This window comes from Hipposideros armiger, unplaced genomic scaffold (genome assembly GCF_001890085.2).
Source record: "Hipposideros armiger isolate ML-2016 unplaced genomic scaffold, ASM189008v1 scaffold_89, whole genome shotgun sequence".
Taxonomy (NCBI): Eukaryota; Metazoa; Chordata; class Mammalia; order Chiroptera; family Hipposideridae; genus Hipposideros; species Hipposideros armiger.
Window position 1 is genome coordinate 488,638 of NW_017731439.1, and position 22,970 is coordinate 511,607.

General features: G+C 35.5%; 1 protein-coding gene across 2 annotated transcripts in view; it reads right to left on the bottom strand.

Annotated features, from left to right (window-relative positions):
* The window catches only part of RNF24 (ring finger protein 24), a 69,239-nt gene that overhangs the window by 17,383 nt on the left and 28,886 nt on the right, over nucleotides 1-22,970 (bottom strand). For both annotated transcript variants that reach the window (XM_019644626.1, XM_019644627.1), the window contains 2 exons: nucleotides 14,064-14,213; nucleotides 784-826 (listed from right to left, as the gene is read on the bottom strand). In XM_019644626.1, coding sequence (XP_019500171.1) covers nucleotides 784-826; nucleotides 14,064-14,206 — 186 coding nt within the window. In that variant the 5' untranslated portion in view covers nucleotides 14,207-14,213. The remainder of the gene's footprint in view (nucleotides 1-783; nucleotides 827-14,063; nucleotides 14,214-22,970) is intronic.

The window sequence follows — 22,970 nt, forward strand, 5'->3', positions numbered from 1 at the left end:
GGATGGACAAAAAGATATGCAATCCTAAAATGGTGACATGGTTCTGTAACACATTGTGTCAGCAAGGTTAAAGACCCAAAGAAGCTGAAGCTTGACCAAAAAAAAGGAAGAAAGCAAGCAAGCTAAGAACAACAAAAATAATTTCATGCTTAGGGCCAAAAAAAATCTAAGCCCACTGTTTGGTATCAGTGGTAAAATGTGAGTGGATGACACATGGAAGAAAAAACAAACTTTACTTGGCCTTCAAGAAAAGCTAGTATTTTAAAGTTTATTATTTTAAAGAACAAATCAATAAAGGGATAGTACAAAGAGGAAGGATTAACAGTGATGATGCAAATATCTGGATTTGTAGCGCTGTGACATAAGCTAACATTTAAAGTACAACAGGGGAGGAGATGAGATAACTATTACAAAGCTGGTCATTTCTGAGGAACTGGTATGTGTTCTAATGAAGAAAGAGGTAAAAAATTCATTTAATGGAATCTCTGAACTCCAGGTAACAGTAACTTTAAGGATTATAGGCTACAGCATTTCTCTTTAGCAAAATGTTGGCTAAAGTTCCCTGTTAAATTATATTATTATATCATATGAACTATAACTCCAAATAATAAGAAAGAAGAGTACTTAAAGTGAAGGTGATATATCATGTACTGCAAAATGGCAAGTGAAATGCTAAAATGAACACAAGTAAATTGAGTCCTAGCTTAAAATATGAGTGGAAATCTGAATTCTCTTTTTTTGATAAAAACCATGATCAAAGCCAATTTGAAGTAAATTTCTCACCTGTTTGTAGGCATAAAATTCTTTGTGCGCTTGATGTCTTAGCCTAAAAGACAGAAATGAACAATGCTATATTGAGATTTCCAATATAACTATTTGAAAACATTTAAAAACCTGATTTTTGGTATTAGTTTATATCATTTATGGTTTAAAATCCAGAATCTTTATTCTGGAATATACCCAAATGACGTACCTGTGACCATGTTATGAGAAAATGACCAGTGAACCATAAAATGTTATCCAAATGTAAGTTCAAGTGAAATCTCATTAAAACAAAATCTCAATATAACAAATATTTTAATGAAGCCTCAATTCTTTTTATATTGATAATCCACTTGTTTCAATATTTAATATATCATTTTTCTTAATTCTAGTATAACATACATCTAATAATGTACAAAAACTTTAATACAGCTAAATATTAAACACACACACACACACACACAAGTGTAACTATCACCCAGATCAAGATTTAGAACATTTCCAGCACCCCTTAAATTACTTCTCCTAATCAATACCCACCCCTAACAGGTACCCACTATCCTGATTTCTATCATATGTAGAAGTTTTTGAACTTCACATAAATAGATCATTTGGTACATGCTCTTTTGCGTTGGCTTCTTTCAGTCACCGACTGTGAAATTTATTCATGTTGCAATAATTGTCTTTTTAACTGACATAGCGTTCCACTGTATGACCACAAAACAATTTATTTGTCCATTCTACTATTGACAAATATTTAGAGTACTTCCAGTTTTGGGCTATTATGAATAAAGTTGCTATACCAGTTCTTCTACATGCCTTTTAGTGGACATATAGACTCATTTCTGTTGAGTATATACCAGTAGAACTGCAGGTGCAAGCGCTTGTACCAATTTCTGCTTCTATGGGTAAACACGCGAGAGTTCTAGTTCCACATTTTTGCCACTGCTTGGTAGGGTCAGTTTAAAATTTCTTAGTCAATCTGATGTGTGTTCAATGGTACCTTATTTTGGTTTTAATTTGCACTTCCCAAATTATGTTTAGAACCCTTTCATATGTTTATCCTCTTTTAATGAAATGGATATCCTCTTTTAATGAAATGCCTGTTCGAGTCTTTTGCCCATTAAAAACAATGGGTTGTCTTCCTTTTTAAAATTGATTTGTAGGAGTTCCTTATATATTTTAGATGCAAGTCCTCTGTTGAGCCTATGCACTGCAATTATCTTCTCCTACTCTATGGCTTGCCTTTTCGTTCTCTTAGTGGTACCTTTGGTGAACAGAAGCTTTTAAATTAAATCCAATTTATCAACTCTTCCCAATAACGTCAGTTATTCTGTCCAGTTAATCTTTGCCTACCCCCAGATTAAGATCCTCTTGTGTGTACTGTGAAAATCATTTGTTATTTTACCTATTACATTTAGGTATATAATCCATCTAAAATTAGTTTTTATGTATAATTTGAGGTAGAGGTCAAGATTTTTATCCACATGCAGATTTTCATTTGACTCATTTATTAAAAAGACCTGCTTTCCCCACAGCATGGCAGTGGCACATCTGTTGTAAGTCAGACCCAATATGTGTTTGTTCCCCGAGTTTTTATTCCTTTCCTTTGGTCTATTTGCCTATACTTGTGTACTGGGTTAAACAGTGTTCCCTCAAAAATTTATATCCAATGGGAACCTCAGAATGAAAACTTATTTGGAAATAGTCTTGCATATTAGTTAAAATTAGTTAAAATTTAGGGTGGACCCTAAATCCAATATGACTGATGTCCTTAGAAGAAGAGAGGAAATACAGAGACACAGGGAAGACGGCCAGGTGAAGACAGACACAGAGACTGAAGTGATGCAGCTACCAGCCAAAGAACACCAAGGATTGCTGGAAACAACCAGAGACTAGGAAGAGGCAAGGAAAGATCTTCCAGAGCCTTCAGAAGGAGCATGGTCCTGCTGACACCTTGATTTTGAACTTCTAGCCTCCAGAATTGTGAGATTAAATTTCTGTTGTTTTAAGCCACCCAGTTTGTGGTACTTGGTTATAGCAGCATTGGGAAACTGATGCACCTTGTGTCAACACCATGCTAGTTTTTTGTTTTTTTTTAAAACTTGTATTTTGAAATAATTTTAGACTTACAAAAAATTTGCAAAAAAACCGGAGTTCACATATACTTTTCTCCCAGGTTTTCCAATGTTTGTATCTTATACAATAGTACAATGATCTAAACAAGTACATTAACAGATATATTGATATCAATGTTGATATAACAAAACAGGCTTTATTTGAATTTCCCATTTTTTTCCCTCTTCCTAATGTCCTTTTCCTGTTCTATGATCCAATCCAAGATTCCACCTTGCATCCAGTTACATTTCCTTAGCCTTCTCCAAACTGCGACAGTCCCTTAGTTTTCCTTGTCTCCTAAGATTTTGACGTATTAACCACGATCACTAGGTTATGGCAGTGTCTACTGAGTCTCTCCACTGTAGTTACTATTTTGCCCTATGTAACTGATCAACATCTTGGGGGAGAGATGTTGAAACTATGCAAACATCCTATTTATTCTCAAGCATTTGCCCACTGATTTTAGCACCCATCTTGCTTGCAACAATTACTGTAGTGTTTGCCTGGTGGTGGTTTTGTAGTTTCCTAATTCCTTGTACATTTATTAAATGGAATTCTTCTGTAAGGAAAAGATGTCCCTTCTCCCTCATTTATATCAGTATGGATTCATGGATATTTTAGCCTATGGGTTAGAATTCAATATTATCATTTATTTTATTGCTCAAACTGATATAGGTTTGGTCTTCAGCAGCTCTATCAGGTTGAGTCCTGTGTCCTTTCAACATGCCTCATCCTTCTCCATGCATTTCCTTGCTTACTGGCACTGAAAGATGTTCTAGGCTCATCTTGTATTTTCCATGCCACAGTGGTGGAATTAACCACTTCTTCCAAAGAACCTTGGTTCCTTTTATTGGAGAATAGTATTTAGAAACCAAGATCTGGGTGCTAGGTGAATCACACTCTGTTTTCAGTACTGGAGCTCTGTAAAAGTTTTGGGGGCTGGTAGTATAAGTCCTCAAGCTTTGTTCTTAACTATTGTCTTGGCTATTCTTGGTCCTCTGTATTTCCATATAGATTTCATGAGCCTGTCGATTTCCAAAAAAAAAAATCTGTTGGGATTTTGACTGAAATTGTATGGAATTTATAGGTTAACTGGGGAAGAGTTGACATTTTCGCAAGATTGCGTTTCCAGCCTATGAACATAGTATATTCCTCCATTAGATCTTTAATTTCTCTCTACACATTTCTAGGTAGAATACTCATGCATCTTTCATTAGATTTAGTCCTAGGTATTTGGTAATTTTTGATCTACTATAAATGGTATTTAAATTTTTTTCATTTTCTAATTCTTTATAGCTGCTATATAGAAACAATTTTTGTATGTTAATCCTGTATCTAGTGACTTGCTAAGTTCATTTATTAATTTTAAATGCTTTATTTGTAGAATCTTTGGGATTTTTAAGTATACACAGTCATTCTGTCTACAAATGAGTTTAAACTCTGCCTTTATAATCTTAATATATTTTACTTTTTTATTCTTTATTTCATTCCTTTTTTTTCCCTGCACTGGATGTTAAATAAAAGTGGTGGTAGTGAATGTCCTGATCAATAAGTCACTATTAAGTATGCTGTTTTCTCTAGAGTTTTTTGTATATAACCTTGATTCAAACAAATTTCCCTTGTATCCTAGTTTGATTTTTAAAAAAATCACAAATAGGCATTGGTTTTTATCAAATGCTTTTTTCCCATCACTTTTTTCTTTTTACTGTTAATGTAGTATATGTGTATTAACAGTACCTTCATTTCTGGAATAAACCTCACTTGGTCATAATGTACTACTTTTTTTGCACATCCTTGAATTTGATTTACTATATTTTGTTCATGAGAGAGATTAGTTTATAATTTCCTTTCTTGTAATGTCCTTGTGATGCTTTGGAATAAAAATTATGCTGGCCTCACTATATGAATCAAGAAGTATTTCTTCTATTTTCTGGAAGAGTATTTAAGAGTGGCATGTTTTTCTTAAATGTTTGAAGGAACTCACTGGTAAAGTTACCTGGCTTGCAGTCTCTTTGTGGGACTGCTTTAATAACACATTCAATTTCTTAATTATTAATATTTTCTATTTCTTCTTGAGTCAGTTTTATTATTCCTTTAATTAAAAAATTTAATATTCCTTTATTTGTATTCATATAACTTACAATTAACCATCTTAAAGTGTATAAATTCAGTGGTATTTAGTGTAGTTACAATGTTGTGCAACCACCAGCTCTCTCTAGTTTCAAAACTTTTTCATTACCCCTCAAAAAACACCTGGTCTCACTAAGTAGTCACTTCCCTTTTCCCCCCTCTCATCAACCCATGGTAACCTCTAATCTACTTTCTCTCTCTATGGATTTGCCTATTATGGATATATTAGATAAAAGAAATCATACAATATGTGACCCTTTGTGTCTGGCTTTTCATTTAGCGTAATATTTTCGAGGCTCACCCTAATTGTAGCATGTATCAGTACTTCACTCCCTTTTTAATGGTTGAATGTATGCCATACTTTTGTTTATCCATTCATCTGTTGATGGTCATTTGGGCTGTATTCGCTTTTTGGCTATTATGAAATAATGCTGCTAAGAACATTCCTGTATAAGTTTCTGTATAGACATATCTCTTTATTTGCCTTAGGTATACACCCAGGAGTGAAATTTCTGGGTCGCTCATATGGTAATTCTATGTTTAGCTTTTTGAGGAACCGCTGAACTCTTTTCTACAGCAGCTGCACCATTTTGCATTCCCACCAGCAACATATGTGGGTTCCTATTTCCCCACATCCTCACCAACACTTGCAATTTTCCATATTTTTTATTACAGCCTCTTAGTAGGTGTGAAGTGGTATCTCATTGTGGTTTTAATTTGCATTTCCTTAATGACCAATAATATTGAACGTCTTTTTGGGAACATATTTTCATGTGCTTATTGGCTATTTGTATATTTTCTTCAGAGAAATGGCTACTTAAGTCCTTCACCTATTTTTAATTCAGCTGTCTTTTTGTTCTTGAGTTGTAAGAATTTAAAAAATATATTCTGGATATTAAACCCTTATCAGATATATGATTTGCAAATATTTCTCTCCTATTCTGTAGGTTATCTTTTTACTATCTTGATAATGTTCTTTGATATACAAATGTTAATTTTTATAAGTCCAATAGATATTTTCTTTTGTTGCTTGGGCTTCTGGTATTAAATCTAAGAATCCATTGCCAATCCAAGGTCATGGAAATTTACCCATTTTCTTCCAAGAATTTTATAGTTTTAGCTCTTATATTTAGATCACTGATCTATTTTTGAGTTAATTTTTATATAGGATGTGAGGCAGGGATTAAATTTCATTCTTTTGCATGTATTATTCAGTTGTCCTGCCATTTGTTGAAAAGACTATTCTTTCACCATTGAAGAGTCTTGGCACCTTTGTTGACAATCAATTGGCCATAGATATTTGGGTTTATTTCTGGACTCTCAATTCTATTTCATTGGTTTATATGTCTATTCTTATGTCAGCACCACAATGCTTTGATTACTGTAGTAAATTTTGAAATTGGGAAGTGAGTCTTCCTGTTTTGTTTTTCTTTTTCAATATTGTGTTGGTTATTTGGGGCTCCCTGCAGTTCCAAATGAATTGAGCATCAGTTTTTCCATTTCTGCATAAAAGGCTATTGGAATTTTGATAGGGATAGCATCAAATCTGTACATCCCTTTCAGCAGTACTGTCATCTTAAAATTAAATCTTCCAATCCATGAACATAGGATGTTTTTCTATTTATTTAGGTCTTGTCTAATTTCTTTCAGCAATGTTTTGTAGTTTTTAGTGTACAATTCTTTTCACCTTTTCGGTTAAATTTATTCATAGGAATTTTATTCTCTTGGATGCTATTGTAAATGGAATTGTTTCCTTTATTTCCTTTTTAGGTTGTTCCTTGCTGGTGTATAGAAACACAACTAATTTTTGTGTGTTGATTTTGTGCCCTGAAAGTTTGCTTAATTTGTTTATTAGTTCTAGATTTTTTGTGTGTGGATTCTACGGGATTGTCTATATAGAGATGGTTTTACTTCTTCATTTCCAATTGGATGTCTTCTATTTCTTTTTCTTTCCTAACTGCTCGCCTAGAGTTTCTAGTACAATGTTGAATAGCAGTGGTGAAAACTGGCATCTTTGTCTTGTTCCTGATTTTATGGGGAGAACTTTTAGCATTTCACTGTTGAGTATGATGTTAGTTGTCTATTTTTCATGAATGCCATTTCTTGTGTCAGTTTTGATAAGCTATTTATTTTCTAGGAAAATGTATAATTCAATTAAAATTTCAAATTTAGTGGCATGAAGTTGTTCATCAGATCCTTTGTGGTCTTTTAATGTTTGTGGGGTTTGTAGTAATGTCCCTTTTTCATTTTTGATATTAGTAACGTTTTCTCACCCCTTTTTCCTGATCAGTCTTTCTAGAGATTCATCAATTTTGTTAATATTTCTAAAGAGTCAGCTTGTTAGTTTCAATAATTTTATTATACATTTGTTTCAATTTCATTGATTTCTGTGCCTAGCTTTTTTTTTTTTTTTTAAGATTTTATTGGGGAGTTGGGGAAGGGAAACAGCCAAGTTGTTGTCCTTCAATCTTAATTGTGGAGGGCACAGCTAGCTCAGCTCCAAGTCCAGTTGCCATCTGGCTGCCCGTAGGCAGCTCGCAGCCGCTCAGCTCAAGGTGTCGTGTTCAATCTTAGTTGCGGGTGGGCACAGCCCACCATCCCCTGTGGGAGTTGAACCGGCAACCTTGTTGTTAGGAGCAGTGCTCTCACCAGCTGAACCATCCTGCCACCTGTTGGTAGCTCTGTGGCAGCTCAGCTTGGGTGCAGCTCACTGGCCCATGTGGGAATCAAACCAGCGACCCTGTTGCTCAGAACTTGCGCTCTTTAGCAACTGAGCCATTCAGGCGGCCCCTGTGCCTAGCTTTTTTATTTTCTTCCATGTACTTTCTTTTGTGCTCAATATGGTTTTTTTTTTAGCTCCATGAAAGGAAAACTTACATCATTGGTTTTCAGTCTAATATGTGATTTGAAAATATAAATATCTCTTAATTAGGTCACATTTATATAGTGCAAATCATCTATATCCTTAGTTTTTTTTTTTTTTTTTTTTTGGGGGGGGGTCTGTTGTTTTACTGAGAAAAGTGTACAGTACTTTTCATGTAAAGGAATAAAATGAACTCCATTTGAGTTCATTAAAATGAGGCTTGATTTGTACATTTATTTTATTTGACTCTTTTAAATTGGATCTGAATATTTTCCCAAAGTATCATTACTTCCAGCCATTGCATGGGTCAATTTGTGTTTATCTTTTTTTTCAATCCATGGCTCAAAATTCACCCTTTCTAGGAAGTCTCACTTAAATTAACTTCACCGTTGTGGTTACTCCTTTATACTCTTAATTCCCACTAATTACCTAATATTTTAGATTGCACTATTTTATTTTGCATTTGCTATGCATTAAACACAAATGTCATTTTTTTTGCTGTTCCTTCCAGGAAACATACTAATAATATATAGATTGTAACTTATTTGGTGAAAAGGTAAGAATGGGGAATAATATTTTTAATTTCCTTTTTCTTAAGTAGCTTGTTATCCATTATTAAAAAACAACAACAGTAAAATAAGTACAGTCTTCATTAAAAAATTCCACGCTCAAAGTAAAAAAAAAAAAGTTTTAGAGTAGCCTCATTATGCAAATCTGTCTTTAGAGAATGATTAGGAAATTCTGAAATGGTTATTTTAAAATGAAGCCTGATAAATACAATTTATTATTATTATTTAGGTGATTAAGTACACCTGCTTTGGGATCAGATGCAACTGGGTTTGATTCCCAGCTCTAACCAACTTTTATCTGTGTGGTTGTAGAAAAATTACTTAACTTCTGCAAAATAAAGATAATAAAATTACCTAGTTTAACTGCAGTGCACAACATAGGGTCTGACACATAGTGTTTAATAAATATTCACTCCTAAAAGAGTATCTAAGAGGGCATGATGAACAATGCTGAACAGTGCTGGAGAAAATGGTAAAACTATGTAGCTATGGCCTCTACAACTCTGTGTCTCCATTCTCAGGTAGACCCTCCACATTATTCTCTAACTGTATATATTCATGCTCAGTATTCTAAACTTCAACGCAGTGTCATTTCACGCCTTTGCCACTCTCTGCAATCCTACCACCTCCTTCTCCATCATCTTCAACTACTTTACATAGAAACAGACTGTCATATATGCAGCTCTCTCACTCCCCGCCCCACATACCTACATACTCATATGTACTGTTCTCCGCAGTTACCTTCATCTCTGTCTTAAGAGGACTAATAATGTTATAGCTTTTAGGTGTGTCTCATCTCACCATGATTCATTCTTTCTCAAAAATCATCCACAACTAGCTCATTCTCCTTAATATTATAGTTATAAATATAATATTTATATTATAAATCTCTATCTTATAAAAAAAAATCAAACACCAAAATACTTCTTTGGTTCTACAGCAAATTGCCCCAACCCAATCTTTTTTCAGCCAAGATTCTTCAAAGAGGAGGTTATATTCCTTGTATTCTTTTTCACCTGATGTTCAGGCTTTGCTCCATTATAGCCCACCATTCATCACCCCACACTACTGAAACTCTTCTAAGATTATGGATGCAAACCTAATTGTCAAATGTACAGTTGACCTTTGAACAATGCCAGGGTTAGTGGTGTTGACCCCTGTGCAACTGGAAATCCATGTATAACTTCTGACTCCCCAAAAACTTTACTAATAGCCTATTGTTGACCAGAAACTGATAACAAATGGTCAATTAACACATAGCTCGTACATTACCGTATTTCCCCATGTATAAGACGCACCCTTTTTCGAAAAATATGGGGGTCTAAAAACTGGGTGCGTCTTATACAGTGGTTGTTTTTTTTATTTGCATTTCCCACTTTTTTTGCACTTGTTTTTGTGCTCATACAACAACTGTATAAGACGCACCCAGTTTTTAGACCCCAAATTTTTCAAAAAAGGGTGCATCTTATACATGGGGAAATACGGTATATGTATTATAGTGTATTCTTACAATAAAGTAAGCTAGAGAAAGTAAAATATTATTTAAAAAATCATAAGGAAGAGAAAATACATTTATAGTATTTACTGAACAAATCTGCATATAAGTGGACCCACGTGGTTCAACCTGTGTTATTCAAGAGTCAACTGTATGGGAACTTTTCCAGTTCTTCTCTTAGTGGGCCTCCCTGGGAGCAGCTGACACGACTGATTTAATCCACTGAAACCCTACTTGTGGGGCACCTCTCTTAAGATTTCCTCCTATCTCCTGCTATCCCTTCCTAGTCTCTTTTATGGGTTCCTCTTAAATATTAATGTTTCTCTAGGATTCTGTCCTGGACCCATTTTATTTCACTATACACATTCTCTCTAGGGGACACTCCTGGATTCAGCTTCCATCAATATTACACGACCTTCTATTTTCAGACCAGGCTTCTCATAAGCGCTCTCTGTGTACTAAACATCGTGACTATTACACAGGGAACTGAGTTCCCCCATGTCTGAAACAGAATCTATCATCTTTCTATTCCAACTCACCCATTCATTTTCTTTCTCTGTGAAGGGACTGCTATACACCCAGCTGCCTAAGCCAGAAGTCCAGGAAAGATTCTAAGCTCATCTTTTTTTTTGTCCTTAATGTCCAGTTACCAAATTCTGTTCATTTTTACCTCCCAAATATTTCTCACAACTATCCATAACACACTCTCTAGCTTTACTATCATTATTTTAGTTCAAGACTTTATAATATCTATTAGGTAACTCAATATTTTCCCTCTATTTTTAGTTTTTATCAAAATTATATATGCACATATTTCAAAGTCACATATAGTTCTACAGGGTTAGTAACAACAACAACAAAAATCAGCAATCCTCTGTCCTCTTCTCCAGAGATAACCATTTTTTCCCCTTTAGCTCACTATTTAGAAAAAAATTATTTCTTTTTTCAGTTACAGTTGACATTCAATATTATTTTATATTAGTTTCAGATGTACAGCATAGTGCTTAGACAGTTATATAATTTATGCAGTGATCCCCCAATTAGTCTAGTACACCCCTGGCCTATATACACAGTTGTTGTAACATTATTGACTAAATTCTCTATGCTGTACCTTACATCCCTGTGACTTTTTGTAACTACCATTTTGTATTTCTTAATACTTTCACCTTTTTCACCCAGCTACCCATAGCTCACTATTTTGATATTTACTTCCACATCCCTAAATACCTTTCTTGTGTTGCTACTTCTTGATTTTTCAGTTTTATGCATATCTAATAACTTCCTACTAAGGACACCATAATTTCATTTACCCAACATTTATTGAGTGCCAACATTGTGCCAGGCATTGTTGTTCTGTTTTGGGTGTTTGGGATACGGCAAACAGAACAAATATCTATCTGGGGAGAGAGATGAATAACAAATATTCATTATTAAATTAGAATATTCTATGATTCATTATAAAATAGGATCACTCCTAGCAAGTAAGATGTCTTTCTTTTGTGCTCCAGTAGTGATCGATTCATAGCTCTATCATAGGCAACAGGTTCTATACTACAGTATTGTGTAAGACTGTGGTTGGTAGTGGGTGTCTTGCTTAGACCTAAGCTGTGTTCCTCCCATGGTTCTGATGAGTCTGGCTGTGACTGGAGGGATCTGTCTGCATGAGAACAGAAGAGCCCCCCTGAGAAGGTGCTAGAGGACTTAAGTTATGTTTAAAAATGGGCCTGGGTAATTTTAGAGGAGCTGAATCCATGAATCTTCTGATCAACTATAAATGTCTTGTTAAATCCAAACTTAACTTTTGAAGGGTTAAAAGTAACAACCTAGGGTCATCAGAAAGGGAACACTCCTTATATCACAATTAAATTTTCAAATGGTACCAGTGACTTATGAATAGTTTAGGAATGTTTGAACATGACTGGCTTCTCTGATTAAATAACATAATTTTATTTTAGTGGAGCAGATCCCCACTTATTTGCTTTGTTAGCTGAATAATAAAAAAGGATACAAAGAGGATAAAATAAAATACAATGATAATGTAGGAAAACAACTGCTATCAGTTTTTCTTTATATCTTTACATATTTGCTTGATTATTGAAAGAAATTTTAATTTAAAAGAGGAAAAATGATGTTTAATAACTTATTTCTCAAAAATCTTATCTAGAATCACAATTGGTATATTAGTATTTTTCATAAAACAAAAAAATTAAAGTCAATTATTTGACATAGTAATAAAAATTGTACTATGAGCTATATATTTTAGAATATTTTATATGATAACCATTCTTTTTTAAATATTCTGTTATATTTTTATATTGTCTTTGTCTTCTTTTAAAAATAATTTGGTTTCAAATATTAAATTAAAAAATTTCTGAGTTAAGCCAGTATTTGTAGAGGAAATTCCCAAAAATATTTAGTAAAGCTGAAAAGAAAGAAAATATTTTAATGCTATGAGGTCCTGTTTATGCTATGGCTAATTCCTTAATTAAAAAAAGGCTGAATATTTACATAACATTTATCAAACTATTATTTAAAAAATGTTAGAAAAAGGATACTTCTGGAAATAAACAGATTTTTAAAAAGTGTTTCCTGAATGATATAATTATATTTTATTTCTTTGAGCAAAACCTAAAAATTGTAAGCAGACAGCATATCTATGAGATACAAGGAGCAATTACATTTTGGAAGAACTTCAGAAAAGACTCACTTTCTATGAACAATATAAATTCACTTGTCAGAAAATCAGAAACTACACGCTAAATTCATTAGAATTTGACCATCAATAAGTGCCCCAAAACACTGGGGGTAACAACGAATTACTGCTGAAAGATATCTGATGATGGTATTTATCTTAACCATAATCATACACTGTACAAACACTAAAAACTGTTAGATATATAGCCGTACAATAAAATTCAATTTTCTATGATTTTATTCCATAAAGCTCTTTGAACAATATAGTATAAAAATTTTTACAGTCTGAGTTCTGGCTTTGAAAATTAGGCCCTATTTAAAAACTTAAAAGGAGAAAAAACGCTTGCTTAAACAATTATGAGTCAGTCAGCTGTGAATCTTTACTGGCCAAATCCATTACTCCTTCAAGTGAGGAGTTACCTTTCATCACTTGTCTGTACATGTGCTGCAGAGCTTGTGGAATACTTAGTGTTGTATGCGGATAATCACCTGAACACCTGATCGGTTACAACAAATGGGAGCTTAAAATCTTGAGAGACCACAAGAACCTATATAAAAGCTTGGGTCTTGTTTGGGACGTTGCTTTCTGATCCCTAGTGACTTTGGCTAACAGTGATGCAACACCCTCCTGGAAAGCAATCTTGAAATCTTTGTGAAAGCAGATTAAATCCTGGGGACAGACAATGACATAAGGCTATCTGGTCCAGATGCTAATATGTTGGAAAAATAAATGAGAACAATTTTCTCCTAGAGTAAAACACCTCATCAGCAGATAGAACTACTCAAAGCTGTGTAAAGGTGTTTTTTACTGATTAGTAACTCATAGAAGGTTACAGTGTTAAACCACTTTAATTTTTACAAATTTGTTAATTAACATTATGAAGGGGTTCATAGGCCTCCCCAAGATGTGCTACTTTGGTATGTGGATTATTCTGAGCTGACGGCAATCGAGACCTGTGGGCCCAAGAGAAACTTTTACCTCTCCCTTAAAGAATCTAATCTAAATTGGGGGCTTTGCCCATAATAAGCTATTACCATAAATAACTTTTTATGACCTACAGGGCAGGGCAAACATGTAATAACTGAACACCTGCTCTTCTTATCGTCCTCCAAATGACCTTCCTTCCTTCTGAAACCCCAAGGCACTTTACCTCATCCTTAGCTCAAAATGCCATATATACTTCATTTTTAACTTTCTGTCTCTGAACTTCTCATGTATGTAGGGTTCCCATGTGTACATATATAATTAAATATGGTTATTTATCTTTGGTATTTATAATCTGTCTCATGTCAATTTTATTCAACCAGCTGAAAAAGAACTTAGAAGGGAAGAGATTTTCTTCCTCCCCTACAATACTTGTAAAATTTTTTACCAAAGGAACTAAGTTATTATTAACATATACTAAAGTAACATAGAATGAAAATTGATTACCTAATCAAGTAGCAACAGAAGAGTAAACTAAGGATGAAGACAAATATAGCAGTGCCAAAAACCACAATATATATGTTGAGAGGCAGATTCTGGAATCCAATATTAGGCATCCTGAAGTTGTAATGTGGGAAATCTGAGCTCATGGATGAACTGTGGGGGAGAAAAAGAATAGAAAAAAATTAGGTTATAAAGACTAAAAACCAAGATAGCATTATCTTTATACATGTACAGTAGTCCCTCCTTTTCCTCAGAGGACTCATTCCAAGACCCCCAGTAGATTCCTGAAATCATTGAAGAGTACAGACCCCTATATACATGTTTTTTTCCTATATGTACATACCTTTGATAAAGTTTAATTTATAAATTAGGCATAGTAAGAAATTAACAACAATAACTAAAATAGAACAATTATAACAATATGCTGCAATAGAAATGTGAATGTGGTCTCTCCCTCTCTCTCAAAATATCTTGCACTGTACGTACAGCGTGGACATACTGGACGAAGGGAGGACTCATGTCCAGGGCTAGACGGTGAGAGAGTTCATCATGCTACTCAGAACAGCATAAAATTTAAAACTTATGTTTATTTCTGGAATTTTCCATAAATTCTAATGCCAAGGGAAATATGAAAATATGTGGGAAAAATTAAGATTCAAATTATGTGTGTGTGTGTATACATATATATGTTGTTTGTCCATAATTTCTGGCTTACAGATCTTGAAACACTTGGAATTTCTTGATTTTTGAGAGGGGGGAAAAATATCTTTGTTATGTTAATGAGGTGAGTTTTAGAAAGCACCTAAGGATGGGGGGCTGGTTGCCAATGGAGCCAACCACGTGATTAGAGGGTTGGAACTTTCAGTCCTATCCCCTGACCTCTCGCGAGGGGAGAGGGCTGGAGATTCAGTTCAATTGTCACTGGCCAGTGACTTAGTCAATCATGACTGTGTAATGAAGCCTCCATAAAAACCTAGGAGGGCAGCTAGTTGGTCCTTTTTTGGAGAGTTTCTGGGTTGGTGAACACATGGAGGTGCTGGGAGAGTGATGTGCCTGAAGGCATGGAAGCTCCTTCCCACGTGCCTTGCCCTATGTGTCTCTTCCATCTGGCTGTTCCTGAGTTATATCTTTTTATAACAAGCCAGTGATCTAGTAAGTAAAATGTTTCTCTGAGTTCTGTGAGCCATTCTAGTAAATTAACTGAAACCAAGGAGGGGTTTTTGGGAAACAGAGTTATAGCCAGTTGGTCAGAGGTACAAGTAACAATCTGGACTTGTGATTGGCATTCTGAGTTGGAGGGGGTCATTGGAGCCTCTAATCCACAGCCAGTTAGTCAGAAACAGGTAAGAGAATGAATGGGCTTGAGGCTGGCATCTGGTGTATGGGGGTGGACAGTCTTGTAGGACTGAACAATTAACCTACAGAATCTGATACTAACTCTGGGTAAATAGCACCAGAATTCCACTGAATTCTTGGACACCCTGCTAGTGTCTGAGGATTGTTGGTGTAGGGACAAAACTCCCCAACCCCATTTTGGAATTGGGTCTAGGAACTTTTTTTAACCCCTTAGAAATAGCCTTCAATCCCTTAAAATATCCTTCAATCCCTTAAAATATCCCTCACCAGACAAACTGGACTTGGTAAAAACAGCTCTGTTTAGGAAATAAGAGATTAAACATTCATGCTGAGAGGGCTAATAGAGAAATAGGCAAAGAGATAGAAAGTGGTGCGGCGGGAAAAGGAGCAGGTTTGCAGTTAGCAACTCGGGGTATTGTTCCCAGGATGTCACTAGCTAGATGTCAGTACCTGACCTATCTATACCTCAGTTTTCTCATCTCATCTAAGACTTTTGTGTGTGAGTGTGTGTGTATGGGCGCATGTGTGTGCATTTTAAGCAGGGGCTGGGGAGAGGGATGACATTACATCAAAGTAGTAAAGAACATAAGAGAAGCCCTGACAAAGATCAAGTCTCTGGAGAGGATTCCACCAAACCCAGTGCTCCTTTCTCAGGGAGCTCCTCTGCACACACTGCCAAGCTTTGTGTCAAATGGCCTGCCCACCTACTCCCAGACACAGGAATTGGACAGCTATCCTGGCCAAAGGCTGCCATCAATACACGCTGGCTGGGAGTGAGCCAGTGGTATGAGAACATTGCCCTGAAGGGGCCCCTGCATTGGGTGGCACCACCAAGGAACTCTTTGGGGAATTCTAAAGAGACACAGACACACAGAGTATTAGAGGTGGCATTGTCATCAAAGGAAGCGACATCTGCCTCAGTGCTCTTGGGAGCTGGCTGCTGACACTTTCCTGTGAGTTGTCCCTTCTTGGCAGGGTGTTACAACCCATTACCAGGGGGATAGGGGTTGGCAGAAGATACGTTAATACAGAACACATTTTAGGAATTTCCCCCCTTTCTTTTGGTAAATGAAATCCCTTAGCTACGACTGATATGTTGGCCCAATAGTCTAAGTCGATGATGTATTATTCCAAAAATGTTAATCCTGGTCTAGTGATACATAGCTTTATAATATTTTCATCATAGTATCTTTTCAGCATGAGTATTAATAAGCTTTTAAAATGAGACAATCTTTAAAAACAGAGCTACTATTCATCAACCTAGTAAATAAGCATTCTTTGCCTTTTAGGTATTACAACTACAAAAGTTATTTAGTAATTGCTCCTTGTGGGAGTGAGAGGAGAATAGAACATAGAGTGCACTGTTGGATTTTACTTGGCATTACTGACTTCATCTGCATGCAAACCTTCCCACGTATGCAATTCATAGTTTCCGAAATCTCTAGTCTCAGCCTATATTTCAAACCATCTAATTAGTTTATTTAAAAAAAAAAAAAGAAAAGAAGAAAAGAGAGAGACAGGAGGATGAGCATTTTATCAGGGATTTCTCACCAAGATACAAAAGGGACAGAGGGCATGAGATTTGGCTCCACAAAGGACGTGTAATTTAATAATTGTTATTATATCTTGTCTTCCACTTGCTTTGGGTTTAGTTTGCTTTTCTTTTTCTAGCTTCTAATATTGGAAGTTTAGGTGATTGATTTGAATTCTTTATTCTTTCCTAACATAGACATTTATAACTATAAATTTCACTCAAACCTCTGCTTTAACTATGTCCCATTAATTTTTTGTAATAATCAATGATCTAGTTTTTGAGCGATGATTTAATAAAAATAATTTATTAAACAAATTTCTAAAGTCATGTAGCAAATGATTATTATGAAAGTGATACCTCTGAATATAACTTCCAAAATTTTGGTTTATCACAATTTCTTAAGAATATACATCCTGCACATGCATAAAAAAACAGGTGAAATTCACATAACGTTAAAATTAGCATTTTAAAGTGAGTTCAGTGGCATTTAGTGCCTTCGCAATGTTGTGCAACCACCACCTCTATCTAAGTCCAAAGCATTTAATCACTCTAAATTTAATAAAACCCTGTACCATGAAGCAGTTACTCCCTATGCCTTCCTTCTCCCCAGACCTGGCAACCACCAAACTACTTCGTTTCTATGGATTTACCTATTCTGAGTATTTCATATACATGGAATCATACAACATGTGACTTTTTGTACCTGGCTTCTTTCACTTAGCATGATGTTTCTGAGGCTCACATGCATGTTGTAGTACGTGTCAGTACTTCATTTCTTTTTATGGCTGAATAATATTCCTAATATGTATATCCCACAATTTGTTTATCCATTCATCCCTTGTTGAACATTTGGGTTCTTTCCACCTTTTGGCTATTGTAAATAATGCTACTATGAATATTGTGTACAAGGATTTGCTTGTTTTCAATTGTTTTGGGTATATTCCTAGGAGTGGGTTGCTGAGTCATATGATAATCTATGTTTAACTTTTTGAGGAATCACCAAACTTTTTCCACAGTGGCTATACACCATTTTACATTCCTACCAGTGACGTATGAGGATTCAAATTTCTTCATTCCTTACTAATACTTGTTTGTGCTTTTTATTTTTTAAATACCCATCCTCATGGAAGTGAAGCGGTGTTTCACTGTGGTTTTGATTTGCATTTCCTATGTGCTTATTTCATTTGTATATTTTTGGAGAAATGGCTATTGAAGTATTTTGCCCATTTTTAAACTGGGCTGTCTTTTTAAGTTGTAAGAGGTCTTTATGTATTCTGGATACTAAACCATTATTAAACATATGATTTACAAACATTTTCTTCCATTTTGTAGTTTATTTTTTAAATTTCTTGATAATGTCCTTTGATGCGTAAAAAATTTTAATTTTAATGAAGTCTAATTTATCTTTTTTTGCTTTCTTTCTTCTGTGGCTCATACTTTTGGTGTCATATCTAAGACTCCATTGCCAAACTCAAGGTTATGTAGATTTACCTCTATGCTTTCTTCTAAGAGTTTTAGCTCTCATATTTAGGTCACTGGTCCATTTTCAGTTAATTTTTGTATAGGATATGAGGGAGAGGTCTAACTTGATTCTTTTGCATGTGAATATCTAGTTGTCCAGTACTGGTTTTTAGATTATTCTTTCTCCATTGATGGTCTTTGCATTCTTGTCGAAAATCAATTGGTTACAGATGTTTTGGGTTTATTTCTGGACTCTCAAATCTACTACACTGTTGTATATATCTATTTTTATGCCAGTACCACAGTTTTGATTACTGTAGCTTTGTAGTAAGTTTTGAAATTGGGAAAAGTGAAGTCTTCCAACTCAGGTTTTTTGTTTGTTTGTTTGCTTTTAAAAAGATTTTTATTGGGGAATTGGGGGAAGGGGAACAGACAAGTTGCTGTCCTTTTGTTCTTCAATCTAGTTATGGAGAACGATGTTTCACTGGCCCAAGTTGGCACCATCATTGTGCTCTTCCTGGGCGAGGCAGATCAGTCGACGGCTTCTGGATGGCCGCTCACACCCGCTCACGGTGGCTGCTGGCTGCTCACGCTGGCTGCTGGCTACACATGGTAGCCCATGGCAACCCACTGCAGCAGGGGCTGCAGCCTATACCATCACCTGTGAATCACAGCAACCCAGCTCCAGGTTGAGCTGTTGTTCAGCATCTTAGCTGTAGAGGGCAGTGTCACTGGCCCTCATATGTGGGATCTGAACCGGGGCCCTCTGGAGTCCCAAGTCAGCTCTTAACCAACACGCCACTCGGCCGGCCCTCAGGGTTTATTTTTATTTTTATTTTTTTTGTCTCCTTTCCCAAAATTGTTTTGGCTATTTGGGGCCCTTTGCAATTCCATAAGAATTTCAGGACTGGCTTTTCCATTTCTGCAAAAAGATCATTGGAATTTTGATAGGGATTGCAATGAATCTACAGATTGCTCTGGGAAGTCGCCCCGTTATTTTGGTTTGTTGTGTTTTCCTTTTCATCCAGCTTAAAATGTTTTCTAATTTTCCTTGTGTTTTCTTCCTTAATCTATGGGCTACCTTGAAGTGTAATGTTTAATTTCCAAATATTTGTGGGTTTCCCAAATTTCCTTTTGGCAATTTCTAATTTAATTCCATCATGTTAGGTTTCAATTCTTTTAAATTTATTGAGACTTGTTTTATGACATAGGACAAGGTTTGGCAAACTATGTACAGCCTACCTGTTTCTGTAAATAAAATTTAGTGGAACACAGGGCCAGCCAAGTGGCTCAGTTGGTTAGAGCGCGAGCACTGAGAAACTGGGTCACTGGTTTGATTTCCACATGGGCCAGTGAGCTGCGCCCAAGCTGAGCTGCCGCTGAGCGAGTGAAGGTGCGTGCTCTTAACAAGGTTGCCGGTTCGACTCCCTCATGGGATAGTGGGCTGCATCCCCCCTGCAATTAAGATTGAACACGGCACCTTGAGCTGAGCAGCCATGAGCAGCCGCGAGCTGCCGATGGGCAGCCAGATGGCTGTGTTCAACAAAGTTGCCGGTTCGACTCCTGCATGGGATGGTGGACTATGCCCCCCTGCAACTGGATTGAAAGCAGCGACTGGACTTAGAGCTGAGTTTGTGCCCTCCACAACTAAGATTGAAGGACAACTTGACTTGGAGCTTATGGGTCCTGGAAAAACACAATGTTCCCCTTCTCCAATTCCCCAACACTGTTCCCCTTCCCATTTCCCCCAAAAAAAATCTCAAAAAAAAAATTTTTAGTGGAACACAGTCACACCCACTTGTTAATGTGTTCTCTATGGCTGCTTTTGCGTTAAAATGGCAGAGTTGAATAGTTGTAACAGAGACCATACAGGCAACAAGCCTAAAATATTTACTATATATCCCTTTAAGAAACTTTTTACCAACCCCTGGCCTAGCAAATGGTCTACTTTGGAGGATGTTTCATATGTGCTTAAGAAGAATGTATATTTTACTATCATTAGGTAGAGTGTTCAATAAGTGCCAGTTATATCAAGTTGGTTGTTAGTGCTGTTTAACTCTTATGTATCTTTGGTGATTTCTGGTGTAATTGTTCTACCTATTATTGAGAGTGAGGTATTGAAGTTTTCAACTATTATTGTTGAATTATCTATTTTCCCTTTGAATTTTGTCAGTTTTTGCTTCATGTATTTTGGGACTCAGCTGTTAGGCTGGTATATGTTTATAATTGTTATATCTTCCTAATGAATCAATTATTTTATTATAAAATGTCTTTGTCTCTAGTAATTTTTTTTAGAGTCTATTTTATCTGATATTGGCATAGCCACTCTAGCTCTTTTATGAATATTCTTTGCAAGATGTACTTTTCCCCATCATTTTGTGTCTCTGAAACTAAAGTGTGTCTCTTGTAGATGTATATATTGGGTTGTCGGAAAAGTCATGATGTATTTTTTCTATGTTTTTCATTACAAAAATGCGTCATGACTTTTCTGACAACCCAATAGTTGGACCTTGTTTTTTTTTAATCCAGTCAGCCAATGGCTGCCTTTCAATTGGAGTAATTTATTCAATATTATTATTGCTATGCTTGGATATATATGTCATTTTGCTATTTCTTTTCCTATGTCTCGTCCTTTTTCTGACTTTTTTAGTATTAAGTAGAATTTTTCTAGTGTACCATTACAATTCCTCTTTGAATTTTAAAACTTTTTTTAATTAACTGATATTTAACTGAGATAATTGTAGATTCACAGGCAGTTGTAAGAAATAATAGGGAGATTCTTTGTATGCTTTGCAAAGTTTCCCACAATGGTAACATTTTACCACATAAAATCAAAACTACCTATTGGTTATATTTGTAGCTATAACATCACAAACAGGAGACAGACACTGATATACCAACTTTACTCAGATTTCCGCACTTGTTTCTGTATGTGTGCATGTGGGTGAATTTACCACCACAGACAAGATAGTGAACCATTCCGATACCCTTTTATAACCACACATACTTCTGTCCCTTTACCCTTAGTACCTAACTTGGAGCAATGACCAATTCGTTTTCCATGTCTATAATGTTGTCATTTCAAAAATGATATATAAATGGAATCATAAAGTATGTAACTTTTTGGAGTTAGCTTTTCTCATTCAGTGTAATTCTCTGGAGAGTCATCCAGGTTCTTGCTTGTATCAACAGTTTGTTCCTTTTTATTTCTGGGTAGTAGTCCATAGTTATGTGTGTACCACAGTTTGTTTAATTAATCTGCTGAAGGACATCTGGTTTGTTTCCAGTTTTAGGCTATTATAAAAAAAGCTGCTATGAACATTCAGGTACAGATATTTATGTGAACATGTTTTCATTCCTGGGATAAACGCCCAGGAGAGTCTTGTTGCTTCTTAAACTGGATTTTAGTTATTTTCTTAGTGGTTACCCTAGGGATTATAATATGTTTCTTATCACAATACAGTCGCTGCTTAACACCTGGGATACAGTCTGAGAAATGCATCATGCATCATTAGGTGATTTCATCCTTGTGCAAACATCATACAGTGCACTTACACAAACCTAGATGGTGATGTCTACGCCACACCTAGGCCACATGGGAACAGCCTACTGCTCTGCAGGAGAGGAAAAATAATTTTCCCTCTACTCTTCTGGGTTCTTATAATAAAAGACAAGTTAACATGAGCAAAATAAACAAATGTTTAATAACATGTATATCGCCTGTATACATGGGAGAGAGCCAGAAAAACTGGGTAACTTGCCAAAATGACTCAAGCAACAACCTAAAATACCATCTTCAGCTGAAGGCAAAAGATGCTGGAGATGGGGAGAGTCAGTTATGGGAGATTACCAAGAAAAGCAAAACAAACAAGGGGAAGGCTGTTCCGTAGATTTAAGTCTTTTCCTTCCACACTGATAAACAACTCCCCACCCCACCCCACCCCAAACTAACTACTTGAAAATTAAAAAAATAATCTTTGAAATAACTTGGGTCCAAGAGAGGTAGTCAAAGCAAACCAGAGACCATTTAGAAATTAATCACACTGGAGGGGGAAAAGTCTTGCACTGAGAGAGAAATTCATAATGCTCAATACCTGTATTATCAATCTAAAAAGAATTATGAAAATGAACAAAAGAATGCACCACAGAAGCTAGAAAAGAACAAATCAAACAAAATAAATCAGAAGAAGGAATCAATAAAGGTCAAATAAAAGTAAATTAAAACAAAAAATCCAGAGGGGAACTGAAATCAAACAATCAACAAAACATTAAGAAATGAGAATGAGATTAAAAACTATTGATATGCTGAGATTAAAATAAAAATCTATAAGAGAATTCATTTAAACCTAGATTAAATGTATGATTTTATAGGAATATAAATAACCAAAACTTGCTCAAGGAGAAATCCTGAAAATGTAAAACTCTGTCTTCATGAAAAGGCCCCAGGCGCTTGTTGGCAACGGAGGTGGAACTCAATCTAAACTTCTACAGATAATTCCTCTGCTATCCAGAGGATTGTATATCCAGAGTATAGGAGAAAAAAAAAAAAAAAAAAAAAA